Source organism: Protopterus annectens, chromosome 6.part0 (assembly GCF_019279795.1).
Source record: "Protopterus annectens isolate FY-2018-M chromosome 6.part0, PAN1.0, whole genome shotgun sequence".
NCBI classification, from domain to species: Eukaryota; Metazoa; Chordata; order Ceratodontiformes; family Protopteridae; genus Protopterus; species Protopterus annectens.
Genome location: NC_056737.1, coordinates 1,130,334,864 through 1,130,355,733, shown reverse-complemented (window position 1 = coordinate 1,130,355,733; position 20,870 = coordinate 1,130,334,864). Strand labels below are relative to the sequence as shown.

Below are 20,870 nucleotides of genomic sequence, written 5' to 3'. Positions count from 1 at the left end.
TGTAACACGATGAACATCCTAAATGCTAAAGGCAAAAAGAGAACAAAATTATTCACTAACAATACTGTAGCAAGCAGTGTAAATATACATTAGACTACAGCAAAGAAAACTGCTCTACACACTTATTATCAATGATGGCAGCAATGCTGCTAATGTAAATAAGAGAATGAAAAAAATAAGTTATGTACTTACCATAACATTCCATGTGAGTTGTTCATCTCACCTTCATTCTTTACTGATGGGTTCGGAGCCGATCCTTCATAACTTTATGTGAAGTTGTTCCATCTCGCCGTTCATTCTTTAGTGATGGGTAGTGTCCCAAGCACCATCAATCTCGGGTGGCTCATGGGAGCATATTTCTCAGGACTGTGGATCCAAAGGAGGCCCTGCCAACTTTGTAATGAGTGATGTATGAGGTTTTTGACCAAGTGGCTGCTGCGCAAATGTTATCAGTAGGAAGTCTAGGAGAAAAGGCAGATGATGTAGAAACTGCTCTGGTTGAGTGAGTTTAATTTTATGGTGCAAAGGCATTTTGGCAGCTGAATAAGCAAAGATGATACAATCAGATAACCATTTAGACAGAGTTGTTTTAGCCACTGGTCTACCTTTCCTGGAGTCTGAAAATGAAACAAAAAGTTGGTCTGATTTTCTGAAATCTTTTGTTCTATCCAAATAAAATCTGAGCTGTCTGTGAACATCGTTTGTGCAGCATGTACTCTAAATTGTTTGAATGGTTGGGAAAGAAGACTGGCAAATCAGTAATTTGGTTGAGATTAGTTTCAGTGCAAACTTTGGGCAAGAATGAGGGGTTTTTGTTCTAAGTGAGACTCTATCATAATGGAATATCAAATAAGAAGGCTTGATGGATAAAGCCTGAAGCTCTGACACACTGCGGGCAGAAGTAATGACTACTAAAAAGATGGTTTTCCATGACAAAATTTGAGGTCACAAGAGGAAGCTGGTTTAAATGGTGGAAGAATTATGCGGGAAAGCATAAAATTTAGATTCCATGGAGAATAGGGAGATTTCACAGGTGGTCTAATATGAAAGGTCCCTTTGAGAAAAGCTTTGGATAACTTGTGAGATATGATATTCAACCCTTCAAATCCAAGATGAAAATTAGAAATACCAGTCAGTTGAACATGAACTGTTGCTGCTGCAGCTCCTTTGTTAAAAATCAGTCAAGAACTCTAAAATGGAGGTCACAGGGGCTTGGTAAGGATCAATATTGTTTTTAGAGGCCCATACAGAAATTTTTTTCCATTTGCTAAGATATAGCTTCCTAGTAGAAGAGTATAAGAGGATAACAGGATTTGTTTTGTCTCATTGGAGAGGTTATGGAACCTGGCTATGATGGGAACTGGAGCAGCCAAGCTTGTCAGCTTCAGGGACTGCAGAGAGGGATGAAGTTCCCCCGACGAGTGCGTCAGAAGGTCCGGAACTGGGTCCAGAATCCAAGGGTCCTCCAAAAGATGAAGTCGAAGGAAGGGGAACCAAATTTGGCGAGGCCAATGAGGGGCTATGAGAATGGCGGTCCTTTCCCAGGGTTTTTGCTTTCTGTAGAACCTTGGGCATCAACAGGATCGGTGAAAATGCATAAAGGAGACCGGAGGCCAATCGTGTACGAGTGCGTCCCTTGGGGCTTCTCCTGGAGGGGGAATCAGGGCAAAGTAGCTTCTGCATTTCGTGTTCATGTGACTGGCAAATAGGTCGTAGCAAGGCTGGCCCTACCTGCGGAATATCATGTCCACTATTTCTTTCTTGAGGGACCACTCGTGGGGCAACAAGATTGCCCTGCTCAGTTTTGTCTGCTATCACGTTGGATTTCCCCAGGATATGCGTTGCCAACAGAAAGCGCTGGGTGGAAACAGCCCACTGCCATACTCGGAGAGCCTCGCAACAAAGGGGGTAGGGACCTGGTTCCTCCTTGTTTGTTCAAATACCAGACCACAGACATGTTGTCTGTTTGAAATGCAATTGTACCCAGAGGAAGAGAGTCCTAAAAGTACTGCAATGCCAAAAGTACTGCTCTCATCTCCAGGTCACTGATAAGCAGATGTGTCTCTTGATCAGTCCATGTGGCTTGGGCCGTCTTTCCCTGAAAATGCCCCCCACCCCACCCTATCAGGGAAGCAACCGTGGTGACTGTGGCCGCTGGAGGGGGTAGCACAAATGGGCATCCTATCGTGACATGAAGTGAGGTCAACCACCATTGAAGATCCTTTCTGCAGAAATTTGTGATCATTATTGTATGAGACATGGGGAGCTCTTGGTAAGACCATTGAGTGAACAACAGCCATTGGAGTATCTGCATGTGCATAAGAGCTAGTGGTACGGCTAAAATTGCTGCTGCCATCATGCCTAATAATTTCAGAACTTCTGATGCTGGTGCTCTGTCTTTGGATATCAGAACGCTGACATGCTGAAGAAGAAAAAGGAGTCTTTCTATAGGAAGCCTTAGTGTGGTGGTGGTGGTGGTGTCTAGCTCTGCCCCAATAAAAATGATATGCTGCGATGGCGACAAGGCAGATTCTTCTGAGTTGATTGTAATGCCCAGTTGATTTCAGAGTGATAGAGTGGACTCCCTGGCCTGAATGAGCTGATGCCTGGTGGTGGCGGCAAGGAGCCAATCGTCTAGGTACGGAAACACCTGGAATCCTAGACACCTCAGGTAAGCCATGACCACTGCCATGCATTTGGTGAACACTCTGGGGGCTGTAGTGAGACCAAAGGGCAGCGCTCGAAACTGGTAATGATTAGCTCCCAGCCGGAAGCGCAGATGATCCCTGGATGGCCTGGCCATTTTTATGTGGTAGTACACATCCTTGAGATCTATTGAGCACATCCAATTGTCTTTCCCTAAGAAGGGAAGTATAAACTGAAGCGTGACCATCTGGAACTTCTCTTTCTTTACATATTTGTTCAGTCTGCTGAGGTCCAATATGGGTCTCCAGTCCCCCGTCTTTTTTGGAACCAAAAAAAATCTTGGGTAAGTTCCGGATCCTGTCTGGTCTGCTGGGACTGGTTGGATGACTTTTTCTTAGCAATGTTTGGACCTCTATTGTTGCCTGTTCCCCATAACTGGGTGGAACGTCCGGGATTTTTCTTATGGGTGGAGGAGGTGTGCGAACGCGATGAAGTAGCCTCTGGAAATGATAATTTCTACCCAACTGTTGAGCCAGGCATCTGGATACAAAGATAAGCGACCCCTGACTGCCTGCAGAGCAGGACAGTCGGGCCTCCTTTCAGGAGTGCTGGTAGGACTTCCCAAAGAAGTGATCTCTGTCGCTCTGGTGTTGTGGACCCCCTCTCCCACGAGGGCAGCGTCTTCCATTATTGCCCCCTCCTCTGCGTCTGGAGGGGGGTTCATCACGTGTGTCCTGGAAGGCTCCTTGGGCTTTTCGGAACCACATTTTTCCTCCCATTTGACCCTTAGGGTAGGGGTGGAAAAATGGACCCGACGGCAGACAGTGTCTTTCCGTTCTGTTCACAACTGGTTAAGGTTTTCTTCACTTTAGGCCCGAAAAGGGACGAGCCATCAAAGGGACTATTAACGAAGGATGACTTGAAGGACTCCGCGAAGGAACACAAGCACATCCAGGAGTGTCTCCTAAGAGCAACTCCTGTACCCGCTGCCCTACTCGTTCCATCAGCTGCATATGAGAAGCGGTGCATGAATGAGTTTACTATAGAATTAAGGGTAGCAAGCTGGGCGGCAACTTTGTTGGTAGTTCCTGCAGCTACTGTACCCTAAAGACCATCTCCTAGCTCTTTAAGGAGATCTCTTTGTAACATGGTAGAATGGGTTAAATAGTTGAGCGAACAAAGAGCAAAAGTCGCTGAACTAAATATGCACTTCCCGTATCTATCCATGATCCTGGAGTCTCTGTTAGGAGGATGGACAGATGAGGAAGTCGCAGACATTTCCTTTTTGGCGGTTGCCCACCACCATGGCATCAACTGGAACACCTTTTGTTAAGAACGATTTGTCAAGGGGGGAGGAAATGAACTTATTACGCCTTCTAGGGACAGGCTCTATAGTATCCGGAGACTCCCACACCCTTCATGAGATCAGCTGCATCAGCTCATCGAAGAGCAGAGCCACCCAAGAGGGGGAGGGCTGAGACCCGAAAGCCTTAAGGAGAACCGTTTCATCCTCAGTAAGGCTTTTGGACTGCCAGTCACCCCTCTACCTAAGGATTTCAAGTATCTCAGCGAATGAGATATCTTCAGAGGGGGACCGTGGGGACCCTTCTGACTCATCTAAGTCAGTATCCAATGTTAGAGACTCCTAAAGGGAGTCTAGATGTTTCCTCTTACACAATCTCTTCCTGGGAACCTCATCAGTGGGAGCTTCTGGTGAGGTCTCGGAAGAGCAAGAGCCACCCAATGGGGCTTCCTGAGGCTCTGGGTCTCTACACTTTGTCAGGATGTGTGAGGCAGTAGCAGACACAGGCTCTTTAGGGGAGGAGGAAGCCAGACCTGAAGTTGAGGATGTCTTAGGAGACATGACTCTCTTCAAGGCATCGAAAGCACCTCTGCTCCGATGCAAGAGAACCGACGGATCCGAAGAAACCATCAATACCCCCCAGCATCGAGACAGTGGGATCCGAACCAGAGGTAGGCGCCGAGCTCATCTGAGCTGAAGCCCTGAGACGCACAGTCGGAACAGACAAGTCGGTCCGACTATCATCCCTGGAACCGACCAGAGAGTGTCGGCTCCTAGAGTCCTCGATCGGCACTGAGGACGTTAGAGTACACAGAGCCGAAGACACTGGAGCAGGCGTCGGCTCTGAGGGTTTCACTATCAACAGGTCTGACTCCTCCTGCTCCGAAGGACCAGCATGGCTCGGAGGAGGAATAGTTTGAGCTGGTGCAAGGGTCTTCGGCTCCGAAGCCATCTGGGTCAAAGCCGATAAAATTTTTGCCAAGGCCGGTGCAGATAAAAGCTTCTGCACCACACGATCCACATCAGATCTGAAAGGCTGATAGAGGACCGAGAAGCGCACACTGAAGTTGGTACCGACTGTAGTAACGGGCTCTTAGGAGCTTCCAACACTGGTTCCAAGACTGGGGACTGGCTCCGAAAGGTAAAGACTGTCGGTTCCGATGGCAGTAGAGCCGAAGTCAAAAATTTCTTTGATTTTTTTTTTGAGCCTGAAGTCTTAGGAGACCGTGAGGGACTTTGCTGGATCCATCTTGGTTGCTCAAAGCATCTTGAAACGACAGTTTCAACAACCCTCTGTCAATACGTTTTCTTTTCCTTTCCTGTAGGACCCTTGAGGAGAAGGAATAGCATATAGCACAGCTATCCTGCAAATGCAGGGCTCCTAGACAGTTCACACAATTAACAAGGCTGTCTGTTACAGGCATTTTTTGGCCACACTTTGGGCACTTTTTAAAACCAGACTTGGGGTGCTTATTTTGGTCAGCCATTGAAAATCTGAGAGAAAAATTACTGTTACCACAAAAAATCCTAACAGTAATTATCCACAAAAAAGCCTTAATAAAATCAGGTTAAGTCACACACACACACACACACACACACACACACACACACACACACACACACACACACAGAAATGTAAATATGAAAATGACAGGAAAAGCCTTTACTGTCACCACAAACTGTTTAAACATACAACATAAGCAGACTATGCAGAAAAAAGGGAGATAGCTGCTATAAGATACAACACTGTCTACATATTGTAAGAACTATCTAAGTCAGACAAAATTATTGTTAATTACAAAAACTGTAATAGTAATAATAAATTCAAGCCTTTTTCTGAAAAAACTCAAGGCTAAACACCACACAGCAAGAACTACACACTATCTAACTATTTATCAAAAATGTGACAAAAGGTCACCGACTAAACACACACTATTAATTAGAGAAATATTTTAAACTAGGCCTAAAACAAAAGGTCAACTAGGAAATTCTTAAATCACACTAAGGGAAGGGACTAAAATGCAGTAACACACACTAGAAAGCTGTACGAGCTTTATAAAACTAACTAAACTATTTAAACTATCTAGCTATCTAAATGTAAGTAAATAATAATATTAAGAAAACAGTTTTACTGGTCCAAGCTAATGCAGAACCTGCGATCTATTGCAGCGGGAAACTAGATCTGAGGTAACTCTAGGTGCATAATGGGACAGGGACGTGGCCTCGAGCTATTTGAAGACCTCGAGCTTTGCAGTTGGCCGACTCTGGGATTGGCTCTGAACCCATCAGTAAAGAATGAACGGCGAGATAGAACAACTTCACATTAACCTTTAGAAGGAAAGTAGCGAAGGAGAAAGAAGGTGGGGAAGATGAAATGGAAGCAAATTTCAAAACTGCAACTGTTGTACAGAAACTGTTAGAAATATCAAATAAGCTACATTAACTTATTTTCTGATTGAATATAGTGACTTATCCACCATGATACTAGATTTTATCCGTCACTTGAGTAGCAGAGAGATACCGGTTTCCTCTAGAAAGCAGCAACAAGATGTGGCATGAAGAAACAAAGCACTGTGAACTGAATATTGTTACAGATGCAACGCTTTGCAAATGTACTGAGAAACATTGATTTTTTTTGTCTTCTCAAAATTGATAAACATTTTAATCTCACATCTATTGGAATCAAATCTTTAAAAATACAAACATCTAACTCTAAGCAAGTTTAAAACAGTACTGTATCATTACCACAAGACGCAAGTGGAGAGCCAAGAACTGCAGAACCAGTGGAAAGGCTACTTCTGGATGTTGCTGCAGTAGATGTGGAAGAAGCAGAGGGTGTAGATGATGACGATGACGATGTCAAATGTTCCCCAGACTCCATATCTACAGCAAAATAAAGAATACCAAATAATATTCTTAAATTTAACAAGTTACGGAATAATCAATACTTCAAAACCAATCACTTAGCTTAAGCAGAAGTTCCGGTACAGCATTTTATTCATTTTATTTACTCTTTCTAGTCTAAGTTAGTCCCACTAGGTTAACAGTCTCTTTTCAGGGGAGACCTTAGGTGGTATTTATACTACTAGGGGAAATTTGTCCAGGGCATTGGAGAACTTCTCCTACTTGTCATCGCTGTAGGACCCATTTTGTGGAAGCACTTCCTCTTTCTGTTCCAGGCGCAGAAGTGGCCCGGAGAAACAGGGAGGCAAGATGGAGAGAGAAGGAGATGATGGTGTAGTGAAAGAAATGAAGGAGAAAGAAAAGTTTGCGACCAAATAATGTGTGCAGGGTTCTGAGGAAATGTTTTAAAAAAAAACAAACATTTTGATGGAGATAAGTCAGCAAATGATGAATGTATAACTACAACCCTCCAGTCGAGAGGGTTGCAGGATGACTTATTAAAGAAATAGTGGTGCAGCATGAGCCAGAAAATGAAGGTGATGTTTCCTGGGGGGACATTATGGAGAAAATACAAAAGGAGGATGCAGACAAAATCCTGAATAATTGTGGTAAGATGGAAAAGGAAAATATATGCAGAGAAAGTTAAAGAAGGCAAAAGTGGAGTAGCAAAAAAAAGGCCAGAAGAAAAAGAAAAACAGAAGTATGTAGTAAGGATAAGAAGTAAAGAAGACAAAGAAATGGACAGGTATGAAGTGTGGGACAATTTGTTTATTTGGGTGTAAGAACAAATGAGGTAAGAGCATTTATTCTTATTAAAATAGAGGCATTTTGTGATATTATATTTGAAACCGTTTTGACTGAAACCCATGGAATCTTTATGTGATAAAAGCATTTAACAGGGAAACAAAAAAAGATATTGCAAAAGTTTATGACAAAAGGGGGTTTACTGACTAGTTGATGGGACTGTAACAGTTAAAAACAGAAAGAGAAAAAAATTATGCATATGCCAAGCATGATATATGTGGAGGGGAATAAGGGTGTTGTAAAATACTGGGAATAACCCAAAACATTTTTTTTTTTTTGTAGAAAAGGACATTTGATAAGTAACTGTGACAAAGCAAAACGTTATATTTGTGGGGAAATGGGACATCGTGTAAAAATATGAACTGAGATTTTATAAATGTAACAAAATGGGGCATTTACAGATGGACTTCAAAAATGAAAATAAGAATAAGGAAAAAGAAAAAAAGAGAAGAAAATGAACAGTAGAGATTTTTGAATTAGAAATAGAAGAAACATCTATAGATGAGAAAAAATAAAGACATAGAAGGTGCCAGAATAACTGATGAAGACATAAATTGGGAGGTAGTAAAAGAAAAAAAAAGAATTGTATCAGTAAATAGGTAAAAGACAGAAAAAGAACCTTTAAAGGGATATGTGCAAACGAAAAAAAATGAAGGAAATGGATGAAAAAGACCTGAGGCTTGGTATAATGGTTAATGTGTTTGACTCACAGACACAAGATACAGTGTTTGATTCTTACCTTTGGGAATGAAATTGGTTAGACTTAAAATGGTCTATTAAGAAAGCTTGTTTAGTAATTAGCTATGTGAAACCATGAAACTAAGGGAAAATGAAAATTTTCAGAGTGTTTTCTGTAAATGTGAATAGTATTAAAAATATAGTAAAAGCATGAATTTTGGAGAGGTGTAATACATGTGATCTAGATGCAATTTTATTAGAAGGCACAAGATTTGTAACAAATCAAGAAAGACTACAGATAAACTATGGGAAGGAACTGGAATTTGGAAATGAGAAACATTTGGAATAGCCATATTCTGTAGAAATACAGCAAGAATATGAGACGTAACTTTAGCAAAAATGGGAAATCAATCACTGTAGATTTAAAACAGAGTGGACAAATGTATAGAATTATAACATATATTTATACTAATTATAAAGAAAGGGAAATCTTATTTCATCAGATTTTAGACTGTCTAGTGATAAACACGATTATTATAATAACAGAAGATTATCATTGTGATTTAACAGACAAGTGTAAAAAAGAAAGGAAATTATACAAGAAAAGTGTTAGAATTTATAAAATGTGGCAAGTTAAAACTTTGGGACAAAAATTCATGGACTTACAAAAGAAGTATGTATAGAACAAATAAATTATTTTACTGTATCAGAAGGTTTAAGTTATAGGAGAAGGGGAGGTAGCTTAAACAGGATTTTCTGATCAACTTGCAATATGGCTGGAGATGAAAGAAAACAAGAATATACAAAAGTAGGCAAAGAAATAAAAACAAATGAGAAAGTATGGAATGAAGAAGGAAAGAGATTAGTAATACAATTATGGAAAGATCATATTACTAAGAAATTTGTATAAAAATTGGTCTAAACAGTGGAAGATATTTAAGGAAAAATATTAACAATGTTTTTCATATGATGAGAAAAAGTAGTGAAGAAAAATATAAAACGACATACAACAATGCATTGGAAGATTTATAACAATGATAGAAAGCACATGACAAAGAATAAGAATTATATGAAAGAAATCAAGAAAAAATACAAGAATTGTTATGCAAAGATATTTTTTACAAGGAAAAAGAGAAGAAGTATTAAGTTACTTAAGCAGATTAGTAAAGGAAGATGGTAGTGTAATAAGAGAAATGAAAACTGAAAAAGGAGAAATAGAAATAACTCAGGAAAAGATTACAAATAGTGCAGTACAGTAAGTACAATAAATGTTTTAAGAAAAAAAAGAAGGTAGTGGAAAAACATGGAAAGTAAAAAAGTTAAGAGAAAAAGTAAAGAGTTGGAAAGAGATTTTTTTAAATGAGCTAGATCAAGTATTAGGACAAGTAAATACAGATTCAGCTGCAGGCCCAGATGGAATAGGGTAAGAAATGTACAGAAAAAAATCAAGGGATTGACAACAATATATACATATCTTTTAAAGATTCTGAATGAACAGTTAAATGAAAGTTTCATATAGGTTCATAAGTGTGTACTAGGCTAATGGCCCTGGAGCCTTTACAAGCCTACCCCATAGGATTACCCTGGCATCGTGCCACCTAACCTTAGTTCCTAGTGCCTCTGTCAAGTAGAGCCACTGGAGTGATCACTGGGGTGAATTTTCTATTTCCCATCCACTCATAAAGATTTTTCTTGAAGAGGGCCAGTGAGGCGCTCCACTTGACATGTATGGGAAGTCTACTCTATAGCATGGGCAGCCTGTAGGTTATGAACCTGTCCCTCCAGCTTGTTCTGTTGTTTGTGGTAAGGAGGTTGAAGTTTCTGGAGCATGTAGTGTGGAGGGACTGGGATTTCTTTAGATGCAGCATTTCTAACAGAGCTGGGTCAGACATGGCTTTGTAAGTCAAGCAGAGATCGCCTCTAAGTAGGCGATATGAGACAGAGAATAGTTGGGAGTTTTTTTTTAGTCTATCCATATAGGACAAGTGTTTAAGGCCTAAAGATCCTCTTTGTGAGGTATTTTTGCAGCCTCTCCAGTTGTAGTTACAAAGAATAAAAAATTGTTGTATATACAAAGAATTATGTAATGGAATACTTATATTCATATGGAAGAAGGAAGACAGAAGACAATTAAAAAATTGAGACCTAAAGTAATGAATAATGATTATAATATCTTTACAAAAACAATACAAAAGAGATTTGAAACTAAAATGGAAAATATCATGGAAGATATCATATACAGTATAAAGGGGAATAGTTGTCAAGTATTATACATGATAGTTAAATAAATTGTGGATGACGTTATGAACAGAAAAGAAGAAGCGAAAACCATGACAAGAGACCTTAATAAGCCCATTTGACACAACTAGACATGAAATTGTATGGGTAACAATTAAAGAATATAATTGAGAAAGTTAAGAAATTATGTATGTCAGCATATACTAATAGTAAGGTAAAAATAGTTGTAAATGGCCGGTTAAGCCAAGAGGTACACATGAAGAGTGGTGTAAGACAGGTATGTCTCATGAGCTGTATACTCTTTGCATTAGTTATGAATGTGACAGTATGTGAAATAAATTACAAAATGAAGGCGGCAAGGTATACAATACCTGAAGGGTTAAGAATTCCAGTTCTGTTAACACATGCAGATGACATTATAATTTAAAAAAAAAATTTGGATAAAAGAAGTAATAGTTTGCCCAAATGAGTGTCTAGGCATAAGGATGGCTTTAAATAAAGGAAAAAAAAAATAAAGAGAGAAAAGTAAAGGTTTAGGTGATGTAGCATTTCTGTGCAAGGTATACACTTTTGGGAATAAAGATGCAAGTAGAATTCAATGGAAAAAAAAACAGAAGAAATAAAACAAACCTGTCTTTTCTGAAGAACATATAAATTATCATTCAGAAAAAAAAGCTTATTTGATAAATTCAGTACTGATGGGAAAACAGCATACTTAAGTGTATTTATGCTACCAACAGTATTTGAAAAGGAATTATTGTAGATAGTTTTTTTCATTTATATGGGGTTCTAGATTAAACCCAGTAAAAAGAGTTTTGTATGTAAATAAACGAGCAGGAGGTTTAGGGTTAATTAACCCAGTGGTATATGCTGCTTCATTAAATTTGTATAAAGTAGATAAATGAAAAAGATGAGAGATTAGTAGTTCAATTGTATAAATAAGTATGATACACTTGGGGGTATGGTAAAAAAGAGAAACATTATCTAAATGAAGAAATACAATATTACCAAGAAAAACATTTTTGTGGAAAATAAAAATTGATGATAGAAAAAAGATTGAAAAGTATGGTATAAGAATGTAATGATAAAATATAACTATGTAAAACCATGAGAAAATCTAACAGACAAAAAAATTTAAACTATAAAAATGAGAAGCAAATCATGTAGTCAGAAAGTAGAATGTCAAGACTTTTTGTGGAGACTGGTAATACATACATTTCCAGTAAAAGGAAATATGCCACATGAAAAGAAAAGTGAAAGAATAAGTTTACATTGTTGAGAAAAAATAATGATGGAACATCTGCTTTTGAAAAGTAAAACGGTATGGGGAAAACTATGTAAAGATTACTTTGAAGATATAAAAGAAGTAGACAAAATAAACATGGATATGATTAAATATGGATATTATAAGAATAGAAGTAAAGAATAGGTTAAAAGAATAGACAAAAAGTTATTTTAGGTTATACGAGTTTTGTGGAATGAAAGAATAAATGAAATTATGTTTAATGGCAAATGGATTTTAGCAATAACATTAAGTAAAATCAGATGGTGGTTATGGAAAAAGGAATGGGGGTCTAATAGGGATGAAAATTTAGCATGATTATAAAAAGGTTTGAATATGTGTAAACAAATTTGTATAGTTATACATATGTACATATATAAATATTTGTAAACATATAATTATTTTGTAAATGAGAGTTATTTTTTGTATATAAATAAAGGACCCCTACTCTTTTTTGACAAGGGTCACGGGATCTTTTACATTCACCTGAGCTACCACCAACTCAAGTAGATGGGGTCTCAATTTAATGTCTCATCCAAAGAGAAGCACACTCAGGAGAATACGATCCCCTTATGCTCCACTGCAGTTTTAGTAATCTATTGTCCTGGCATGGAAATAGAACCCACATCCTTCTGCACAAAAGGTGACTGTGCTACCTGTTGTGCCAGTGACACTGACAGAATGTGTGATTAACGTGAATGCATATGAGTAACAAAACAAACTGTTTTCATTTTTAATTAAGACAAACACATATCTTTAGTAATGACTGAAGGTGTGCTACATAAATAAAGCCACACTTTTAAAGGCAGGTTCTCAGCTGCTCTTAGAATGGCACATGGGAAATTCAATCCATTAGAACCAAAAAGAAATTGCTAAAAAAGCCAGTATTTCAACCCCAACTGTCAGGTTATTCTCCTTGCATCTTATTTTTCCATGAGTACACGCCAAGATTATTTGTCTTTAAATAATTCAGTAGCCTAAATCAAAGTTATTCCTTCATCCACTCCTGGACAAAGAGAGACAAATGGGGAAAATAGCTTAATACAGTCTTAAAAGCAGTTGTTAAAGAACAGCTGGAACTGAGTGACTTGTCTACAATAGGTACACTACAGAAGGAATACCCCTACAGAAGGGTAACGCTCATTCAAGTTACTCTACAGTTCCCAGTGCACTCAAGTACGCTTTCAGACAGAAATGCCCACACAGGATTACTAACATGGTAAACATCTTCTAATTAATAATTTCACAAACACATTAGTCCTGGTCTGCAAATCAGAATATCAAAAGAAAAAACTTTGAAATTTAAGACCAATTTTCAAGAAGACTAGGTAAAACAATTTAAGGAAATATAGAATATATAATGTTCCTCACATCTTCAAAGCTACAAAAAATGTTCAGGAGAAAACTGATTGCTGGCACCATGGTTCCTCACAACTTCACAAGTTCACAAGTTGAAAAAACGGCTTCAGTTTGTAAAATGTCATATTCACCTTTACATCTCATACCTTTTCAATCAGTATGATCTACCCCAATATATTTGGCTGCAATTAAGGACGGACGGCCATCATACTTTATTCTACAACATATTGACCAAGTAGTATATTTAGCGCATAGAAAACCCCACTGCCAACTGTTCTAATAAAGAACTCACAAATCGTCTTCCACTTCTTTTCTGAAAACCTCACAGGTGAATGCCGGTCAGTTTCTTTAATGGCTATCCTTTACTGAAATACCATTAGCAATATGGAAGTTAAGTCCATAAAATAAACTGAAAATCAATCTATAAAATAAAATCTAATGCTTTTCCTTCCTTCACACATTGTTTACATACACACAGCCACTTGGCCAAATGAGGCAGCACAGTTTTGTGAGTAGGGAAAAGAACACACTGCTATACCAGAAAAAGAAGTTATGTACCTACCATAATGTTCCAAGTTAGTTGTCTTCATCTCGCCTTCCTTCTTGCTGTTTGGGTTTGGAGCCGATCCTCGGCTCCGACTCGGCCATCTTCTATAGCTCGAGTGTTATTTACTGGCTCGAGGCTACCCCTTATCTCAGAATGCCCAGCATCAGCTACCCAGATCTCGTTTGTGATAGCGCACACTAGACATTAGTAGAGTAACCAGTTAATAAAACTGGTTGTCCAATACACCTACACAAGGAAAGAGTTATAGATTTACCTGGCAAGTGAAATAATAAAAGATGCTAAGCCAGTAAAAAACAAAAGGGAACTCCTCACAATCCTCTAGGAAGGGGGAAGGAGGGAGGGAGGGATGCAAGAAGGAAGGCGAGATGAAGACAACTAACATGGAACGTTATGGTAGGTACATAACTTCTTTATGATAAGTTGTCTATCTCGCCTTTGTTCTTGCTGTTTGGGACAGCATCCCTAGCACCTAAAATCCCAGGTGGCTCATTGGAACAAACTCTTCAGAACAGCAGAACCAAAGGAAGCTCTGCTCCGGGAGACCATATCTACATTTTAATGAGAGATAAAAGTGTGGGGGTTTGCCCAAGTGGCAGCTGCACAGACTGAGTCTATGGGCAACCTAGACTGAAATGCTACAGAGGTGGCTAATGCTCTAGTAGAATGACCTTTTGGTTTAGCTGGTAGCTCTTTATTTTGTAACTAATAAATAAAGGCAATAGTATCGGATAACCACCTGGATAAGGTCACTTTGGAAATTGGAAGGCCTAGTTTGTTGAAAGCATGAGAAAGAAATAACTGGTCTGACTTTCTTAGTTCTATGGAGGTATAAATGCAATTGTCTGTGTACATCCAATTGGTGGAGCTTGTATTCTGCCTTGTTGCTGTGATTAGGAAAGAAAACTGGGAGATCTATGGATTGATTTAAATTGTTCTCTGAGCAGACTATAGGAATAAAGGACGGATTGATCCTCAGAGAAACTCTGCCCTTATGGAACACCAAGTAAGGAGGACAAACACATAGTGCTTGAAGTTCTGAGACACGTCTAGCTGAAGTAATAGCAACCAGAAAAAGTGTATTCCAAGAAAGAAATTTTAAAGAGCATGATGCTGCCAGTTCAAAAGGAGGCAAAATTAAGGAGGCTAAAGCTAAACTGAGATCCCAAGGAGGGGAAGGATCTCTAACTGAGGGTCTAAGAAGAGATGCTCCTTTCATAAAGGCTTTGCAGAGCTTATGAGAGATTATGCTAGAATTAAGCACACCAATATGAAAATAAGAAATGGCAGCTAGTTGTACTCTAATGGTAGAGGAAGCCGCACCAGACTGAAAAAGCTGTGTTAGAAATTCAAGAATCTCATGGATTGGGGCTGAGAAAGGATCCAAATTTCTAGATTCTGCCCAGTAAGAAAAGCATTTCCATTTACTAGCATACGTTTTCCTCGTAGTAGACTTATGTGAGGAAACAATAACATCACAGATTGCTGGGGAGATCTTGGAAAGCCTGGCTAAGGTTGGAAGTGGAGCAACCAATCTGTGAGCTGGAGAGTTTGAAGGGATTGGTGCAACCCACCTGATTGGTGAATCAGAAGATCTGGAACCGGGTCCAGGATCCACAGTTGATCCAGAAGGTGGAGGCGTAGGAAGGGGAACCATATTTGTCGAGGCCAGTATGGGGCAATGAGGATCATTTTGCAACCCAACGATTTTGCTTTCTGTATGAGTCTTGGAATTAGGGAAAAGGGGGGAAAACCCTGGGCGCAGTAGATAAGCCAAAGGGCAGTGCAGAGAATTGGTAATGGGTTGAACCTGCAATGAAATGGAGGTATCCTCTGCAATTTTGTCTGATAGGGACATGCAGGTATGCCTCCTTGAGGTCCAACGTTACTAGCCAAGCTTTCTTGCCCAACATGGGAAGAAGCTGCTGTAGTGTTAGCATCTTGAATTTGGGTACTAGCAAGAAGGTGTTTAAAATTGAAAGGTCCAGAATGGGTCTCCAAGCATTGTCCTTTCTGGGGACTACAAAGAGCCCTGAGTAAAATCCTTGGCCTTGCTCCTGTGTAGGTACCAGTTGAATGGCTCTCATGTCCATGAGAGCTGTAATTTGTTTTTGTGCCTCTGCCCATTGATTTTGTGGCAGGTTTGGCATTCCTTTTTTCCTTGGCAAGGTGTGGAAATGGAATCTGTATCCTTGTGAGATAATGTCTAGGACCCATTTGTCCTTTGTGACGATGCGCCAGTTGTCTACAAAAAGTGCTAATTTTCCTCCCAAGGGAGCTGCCAAGAGAGTTTTGCTTGGCAGTTTGAAGTTTAAGTCATTGTGTTTGCCTTCTAGTAGTTTGGGACCTGTCTTCTCCTCCCTTCTATGTTGCAGTGCCCCATTGGCGAGGTTTGTAAGGGATTTGTGCTTGTACTCTGCCCCTTGGGCGCCTGTATTTACCCCTCTGTGGTCTGTCAGAAGCTGGAAAGGACCAATTTTTTGTTGGCCGATTTCTGCTGAAGCGTGGGGGCTGTACCTGTAAGAAATCTTTGACCGTCTGCATAGATTTTGCCTTATCCTCCATTTTCTTTAAAACCTCCTCTGTTTTAACCCCAAATAAGACATCCTGCTGTAAGGGTGCATCTAGTAACTTTGCTTTAACATGATCAGGCAGAGATTGTTCCTTTAACCAAGCATGCCTACGTATAACAGACCCAGTAACAGCTGCTCTAGAGGAAGCTTCCAAGGCATCAAAACCACATTGTAAAGTATGTTTGCCCACCTGTTCAGCTGCATGCAACAGATCCTGCATTTCCTTGAATTCAGACTGTTGAGGGTGCGTGCCCATCTTTTGTTCTATTTGAGACATTAGGAATTGCTAGTATTTAAGCATTTGAAACTGACAATTTAGTGCTCTCATAGCTAGAGTAGCTGAGGTGTAAACCTTCTTCCCCCACCTATCTAGTGCTCTGGAGTCCCTTTCAGAGGGTACAGGATTTTTAGCCATAGAAGCCTTAGCCCCTTTGGGACCCTGGGAGATTGTCTCTGGATCAGCAACAGGGCTTTTGTATAGGAATTTGTGAGAGTCAGGCACTCTATAGTATCTATCTGGTTTGGCTGGAGCAGGAGGCAGAGAATCTGGATTTAGACTAGATTCTAAGAAAACATCATCCACAATGTCTAAAACTGGGGGGATAGCAAGTTGTCTGTGCTGGGGGAGTAAAAGAAACTCTCGGAGCCTTTTCTTTGAGTCGGAGTAGTCCTGACCTTCCCAGTGGAAATGTTCCCTCATGGTATGTAAGGTTTCCCCAAAGGAATAATCTTCAAGGGGAGAAGCTGAGGGAATGGAGTCTTCAGCATCAGAATCTTCATAAGGGGGAAAGGAGAAATCCTGTTCCTCAGAGGAGCCTGAGGAAACAGACACTTGATCAGAGGAGGCATAATCCTCCTCTTGTCTAGGCCTTTTGTCGGGGGGGGGGGGGGTTGGGAACCGCTGATCAAAGAAATCAAATCTTCAGCCATTTTAAGCATCTGTTTCTTAGGCATAGGGCCTTGACCTGGAGACTGAAGTGTAGTCTTTTTTGGTTTTAGAGGAGTCTTAAGCTTAGCATAAGATTTTATGGTGAGAGTAGTCGGTCTGAAAACACCTTCAGAAACCGAAGGTGTTTCTACAGCACCGGCTTCTCCTTCTGCAATGTCGTCGGTAGGGCCTAAAGAAAATGGCTGTGTCAGCCTAGAACTCTCTGCTGGAGAATCTGAAGCAGTCTGGGGATCCAATTCAGCGGTAGCCAGGGGCTGCGTAGGCGCCTCACTGAAAACCAAAGAACTGGCGACCGGCCCAGCCGAGGCCTCGGAGTCTGGCTTGGATATAGGCTGCCTTTCTTTATCTTTGCGTTTTTTATGCACGCCGGTAGTCGGTTGCTCCGACGGCATAGTGTAATTAAATTTCCTACCGAAGTAGTGTCGTGCAAAATCAAAGCGTCGCTTTATAGTTCGCTTATCGAACCTAGCACAAAACCGACAACCAGTGACATCATGATCTGGGCCTAGGCAAGGTATACAAAAAGAATGAAAGTCCTTATGAGGTATTTGCTTCCCACAAGAAATGCAATTGTTAACTTTTTCTGACATCGGACTGAGGCAAGAAAAGGTTCCCCAACGGGGTACTTAGCTTTGAAGACTTTGGACTGAAACTCGATTAGAAAATCTCAGGTGTCGGCCAACCGGCACTTGCGAACTGCTTCTGCTTCGGGCACCGCGCGGCAAGAAAGACTGAAGAAAATGGCGTTGGATGCCTCTCGTATACCACTGGCGCACTGACGTCAGGGAATAAGCGACAGCAACCGACGCCGGACCAAGACTTTGGAATTCGGGCCGACTGCGGGACCGCCTGACGGCAGGATAACCCAAGTGTGATGACTGCAGCAGGGTAACACGATGATCATCATTGGATTTCCCAGGGAAGTGCACTGCTATCAGAAAACGTTGGGAGGAAATCGTCCATTGCCACAGTCTGAGTGCTTCTCGACACAAGGTGTAAGACCTGGTCCCGCCCTGTTTGTTGATGTGCCACACCACTGAAATGTTGCCTTTTGGATTGCAATGGTCCCGGAAGGAAGAGAGTCTTGAAAGGCTTGCAACACTAGAAGAACCGCTCTCATTTACAGGGCATTGATATGCAGATGGTACTCATGAGGTTGCCAAGTGCCTTGGACTGTCCTGCCTAGATAATACCCCCCCCCACCCTATCAGGGAGGCGTTCGTGGTCACTGTGGCTACCGGAGGGGGATGTATGAAAGGTCTGCCCTGAATTACTAGTGAGGAGACCATCCACCAAGAAAGGTGCCTTTTGCATGTTTCTGTGATCAGGATCATGTGAGACATGGGTAGTTCCTGGAAAGACCACTTTGTGAAAAGAAGCCACTGAAGGATTTTCATGTGGAAACGCGCTAATGGGACAAGAATTGCAGCTGCCATGGAGCCTAGAGCTTGAAGGATATGTCTGACTTGAACCCTTTTGCTCTGCATTAGAATTAACACATGTTGACGAATATTGGAAACTCTTTCCTGTGGTAATCTTGCAAACATTTCTTTTGTGTTTAATTCTGCTCCTATGTTTGTAATAGACTGACAGGGCAACAAGGCAGATTTTTTAAATTTGCTGTAATGCCTAGTTGAGGGCATGATGTGACTGTATAATCCCATGCCTCTAAGAGTTGATGCCTGGTGGTAGCAGTCAGGAGCCAGTCATCTAAATAGGGAAACACCTGGAATCCTTGACGCCTCAGGTGAGCCGTGACTACTGCCATACACTTTGTGAACACCCTGGGGGCTGAGGTGAGACCAAAGGGCAGAGCTCTGAACTGGTAATGACTGGCCCATACCCGGAGGCGAAGAAATCTCTGGAGCGTCTGTCCATCTTGATATGGTAGTACACATCCTGAAGATCTATGGAGCACATCCAATTGTCCTGACCCAGAAAAGGGAAAATGGACTGCAGTGTCATCATCCAGAACTTTTCTTTTTGTACAGATTTGTTCAATCTGCTGAGATCCAGTATCAGTCTCCAGTCCCCTGTCTTTTTTGGTACTAAAAAGAATCATGAGTAAGTTCCGGATCTTAGTTGGTCTGCGAGGACTTCTTCAATGGCTCTTTTTTCCAGCAGTCTTGAAACTTCTGTGACTGCTTGATCCCTTAGATTGGGTGGGACATCTGGAATGGGCTTTTTCGATTCTATGGGGAATTGATGGAAGGGAATTTTGTAACCTCCGGATATGATGGATAGTATCCATCTGTCTCTTGTTATACTTTGCCAGGCTTTTGGGTACAACAATGTCTGCGCTGTAACCGAGACCTGGTTCAAGGCTCCTGAGAGCACCCCAGCGCTACCAGGCTTTACCTCGTATCATGCTTTTCGGCCCCAAAACCTGGGCCGAACCACAAAGGGAGGGGGAGTGTCCATATTCATCAAGGATACCCATACCTCCAGGTTAGTGGCAACTCATGAAGCATCAGAGACCATGCAGGTGCAGCTAACCGTAGGCAAAACTGCTATTCAACTGGTTGCATGTTACAGACCACCCTCCCAGTCTCAAGAATCCCACTCAGCCTTCCTGAAGACATTGGAAGATATGAATGTCTCACCAAATACCATCATATTGGGAGACTTCAACTACCCTAAAATTGATTGGGTGCACTATTCTAGCCCTAACACCCTAGCCCAAAGGTTCCTGGAATTCATAAACTCAAATGCAATGGAACAGCTAGTCACCTCTCCCACAAGGGGGGATAATATACTAGACATGATCATCACAAACATGGGGACAAAATGCTCCACACTGGAAGTATTGCCCTCACTGGTGAGATCTGACCACAAACTAATCACCCTGGATATACATTTACCACCTCCACCCCCAGCATAAAAGACTACAGTGAGAAACTTCTCAAAAGCCGACTTTACACTTCTCAAGACTGAGATGGTATCATTTAAGCCCACAGAGCCAATGGAAACCACATCCCACAATGCTGAATCCTACACAAATGCCTTCTACGGACATCTCCAAGAATGCATGGATCGTGCAATCCCAAATAAAACCAAGACCCTCTCCACCAAAGGAAAGCGTCCTGTCTGGTGGACCCCAGCCATAAACAAATTGTATAACAAGAGAAGGAAGCTACTGCAAGACAGAGCAAAATCCCATAAAGGGAAGGCATCTCTGATCAGCACTAGTAGAAAGCTACGTTCTCTCATAAAAACATCCAAGGCCAACTTTGAGAGAAAAATCGCCAAGGACACTAAAGATAACCACAAGGCATTCTTCAGTTATGTTAGAAACCTGGGCGGAAACCCTCAGATATGCTCAGAGTTAGTACACAACAACAAAAAATTTACCGAACCCACAGATATTGCCAACATTCTGGCAGACAGGTTCAGTGCAAATTTCTCCCCTCCCTCACCTCCAAAAGAAGAAATACTCATCCCAGCTGAATGTAACCTGCCTGTCATCTCTGATGTCCAGGTGAGAACCGCTCTCAGCAAAGCAAAAAACACAGCATCTATAGACCTGATGGTATCCCCGGCTGCGTGATACGTGAAATCCAAGAGGAGCT

The 20,870-nt window shown here is 41.1% G+C and overlaps 1 protein-coding gene across 1 annotated transcript in view; it reads right to left on the bottom strand.

Annotated features, from left to right (window-relative positions):
- Positions 1-20,870, bottom strand: part of BAZ2B (bromodomain adjacent to zinc finger domain 2B) — a 3,835,724-nt gene that overhangs the window by 2,876,075 nt on the left and 938,779 nt on the right. The window contains exon 5 of the mRNA XM_044074749.1: positions 6,695-6,832. Coding sequence (XP_043930684.1) covers positions 6,695-6,830 — 136 coding nt within the window. The 5' untranslated portion in view covers positions 6,831-6,832. The remainder of the gene's footprint in view (positions 1-6,694; positions 6,833-20,870) is intronic.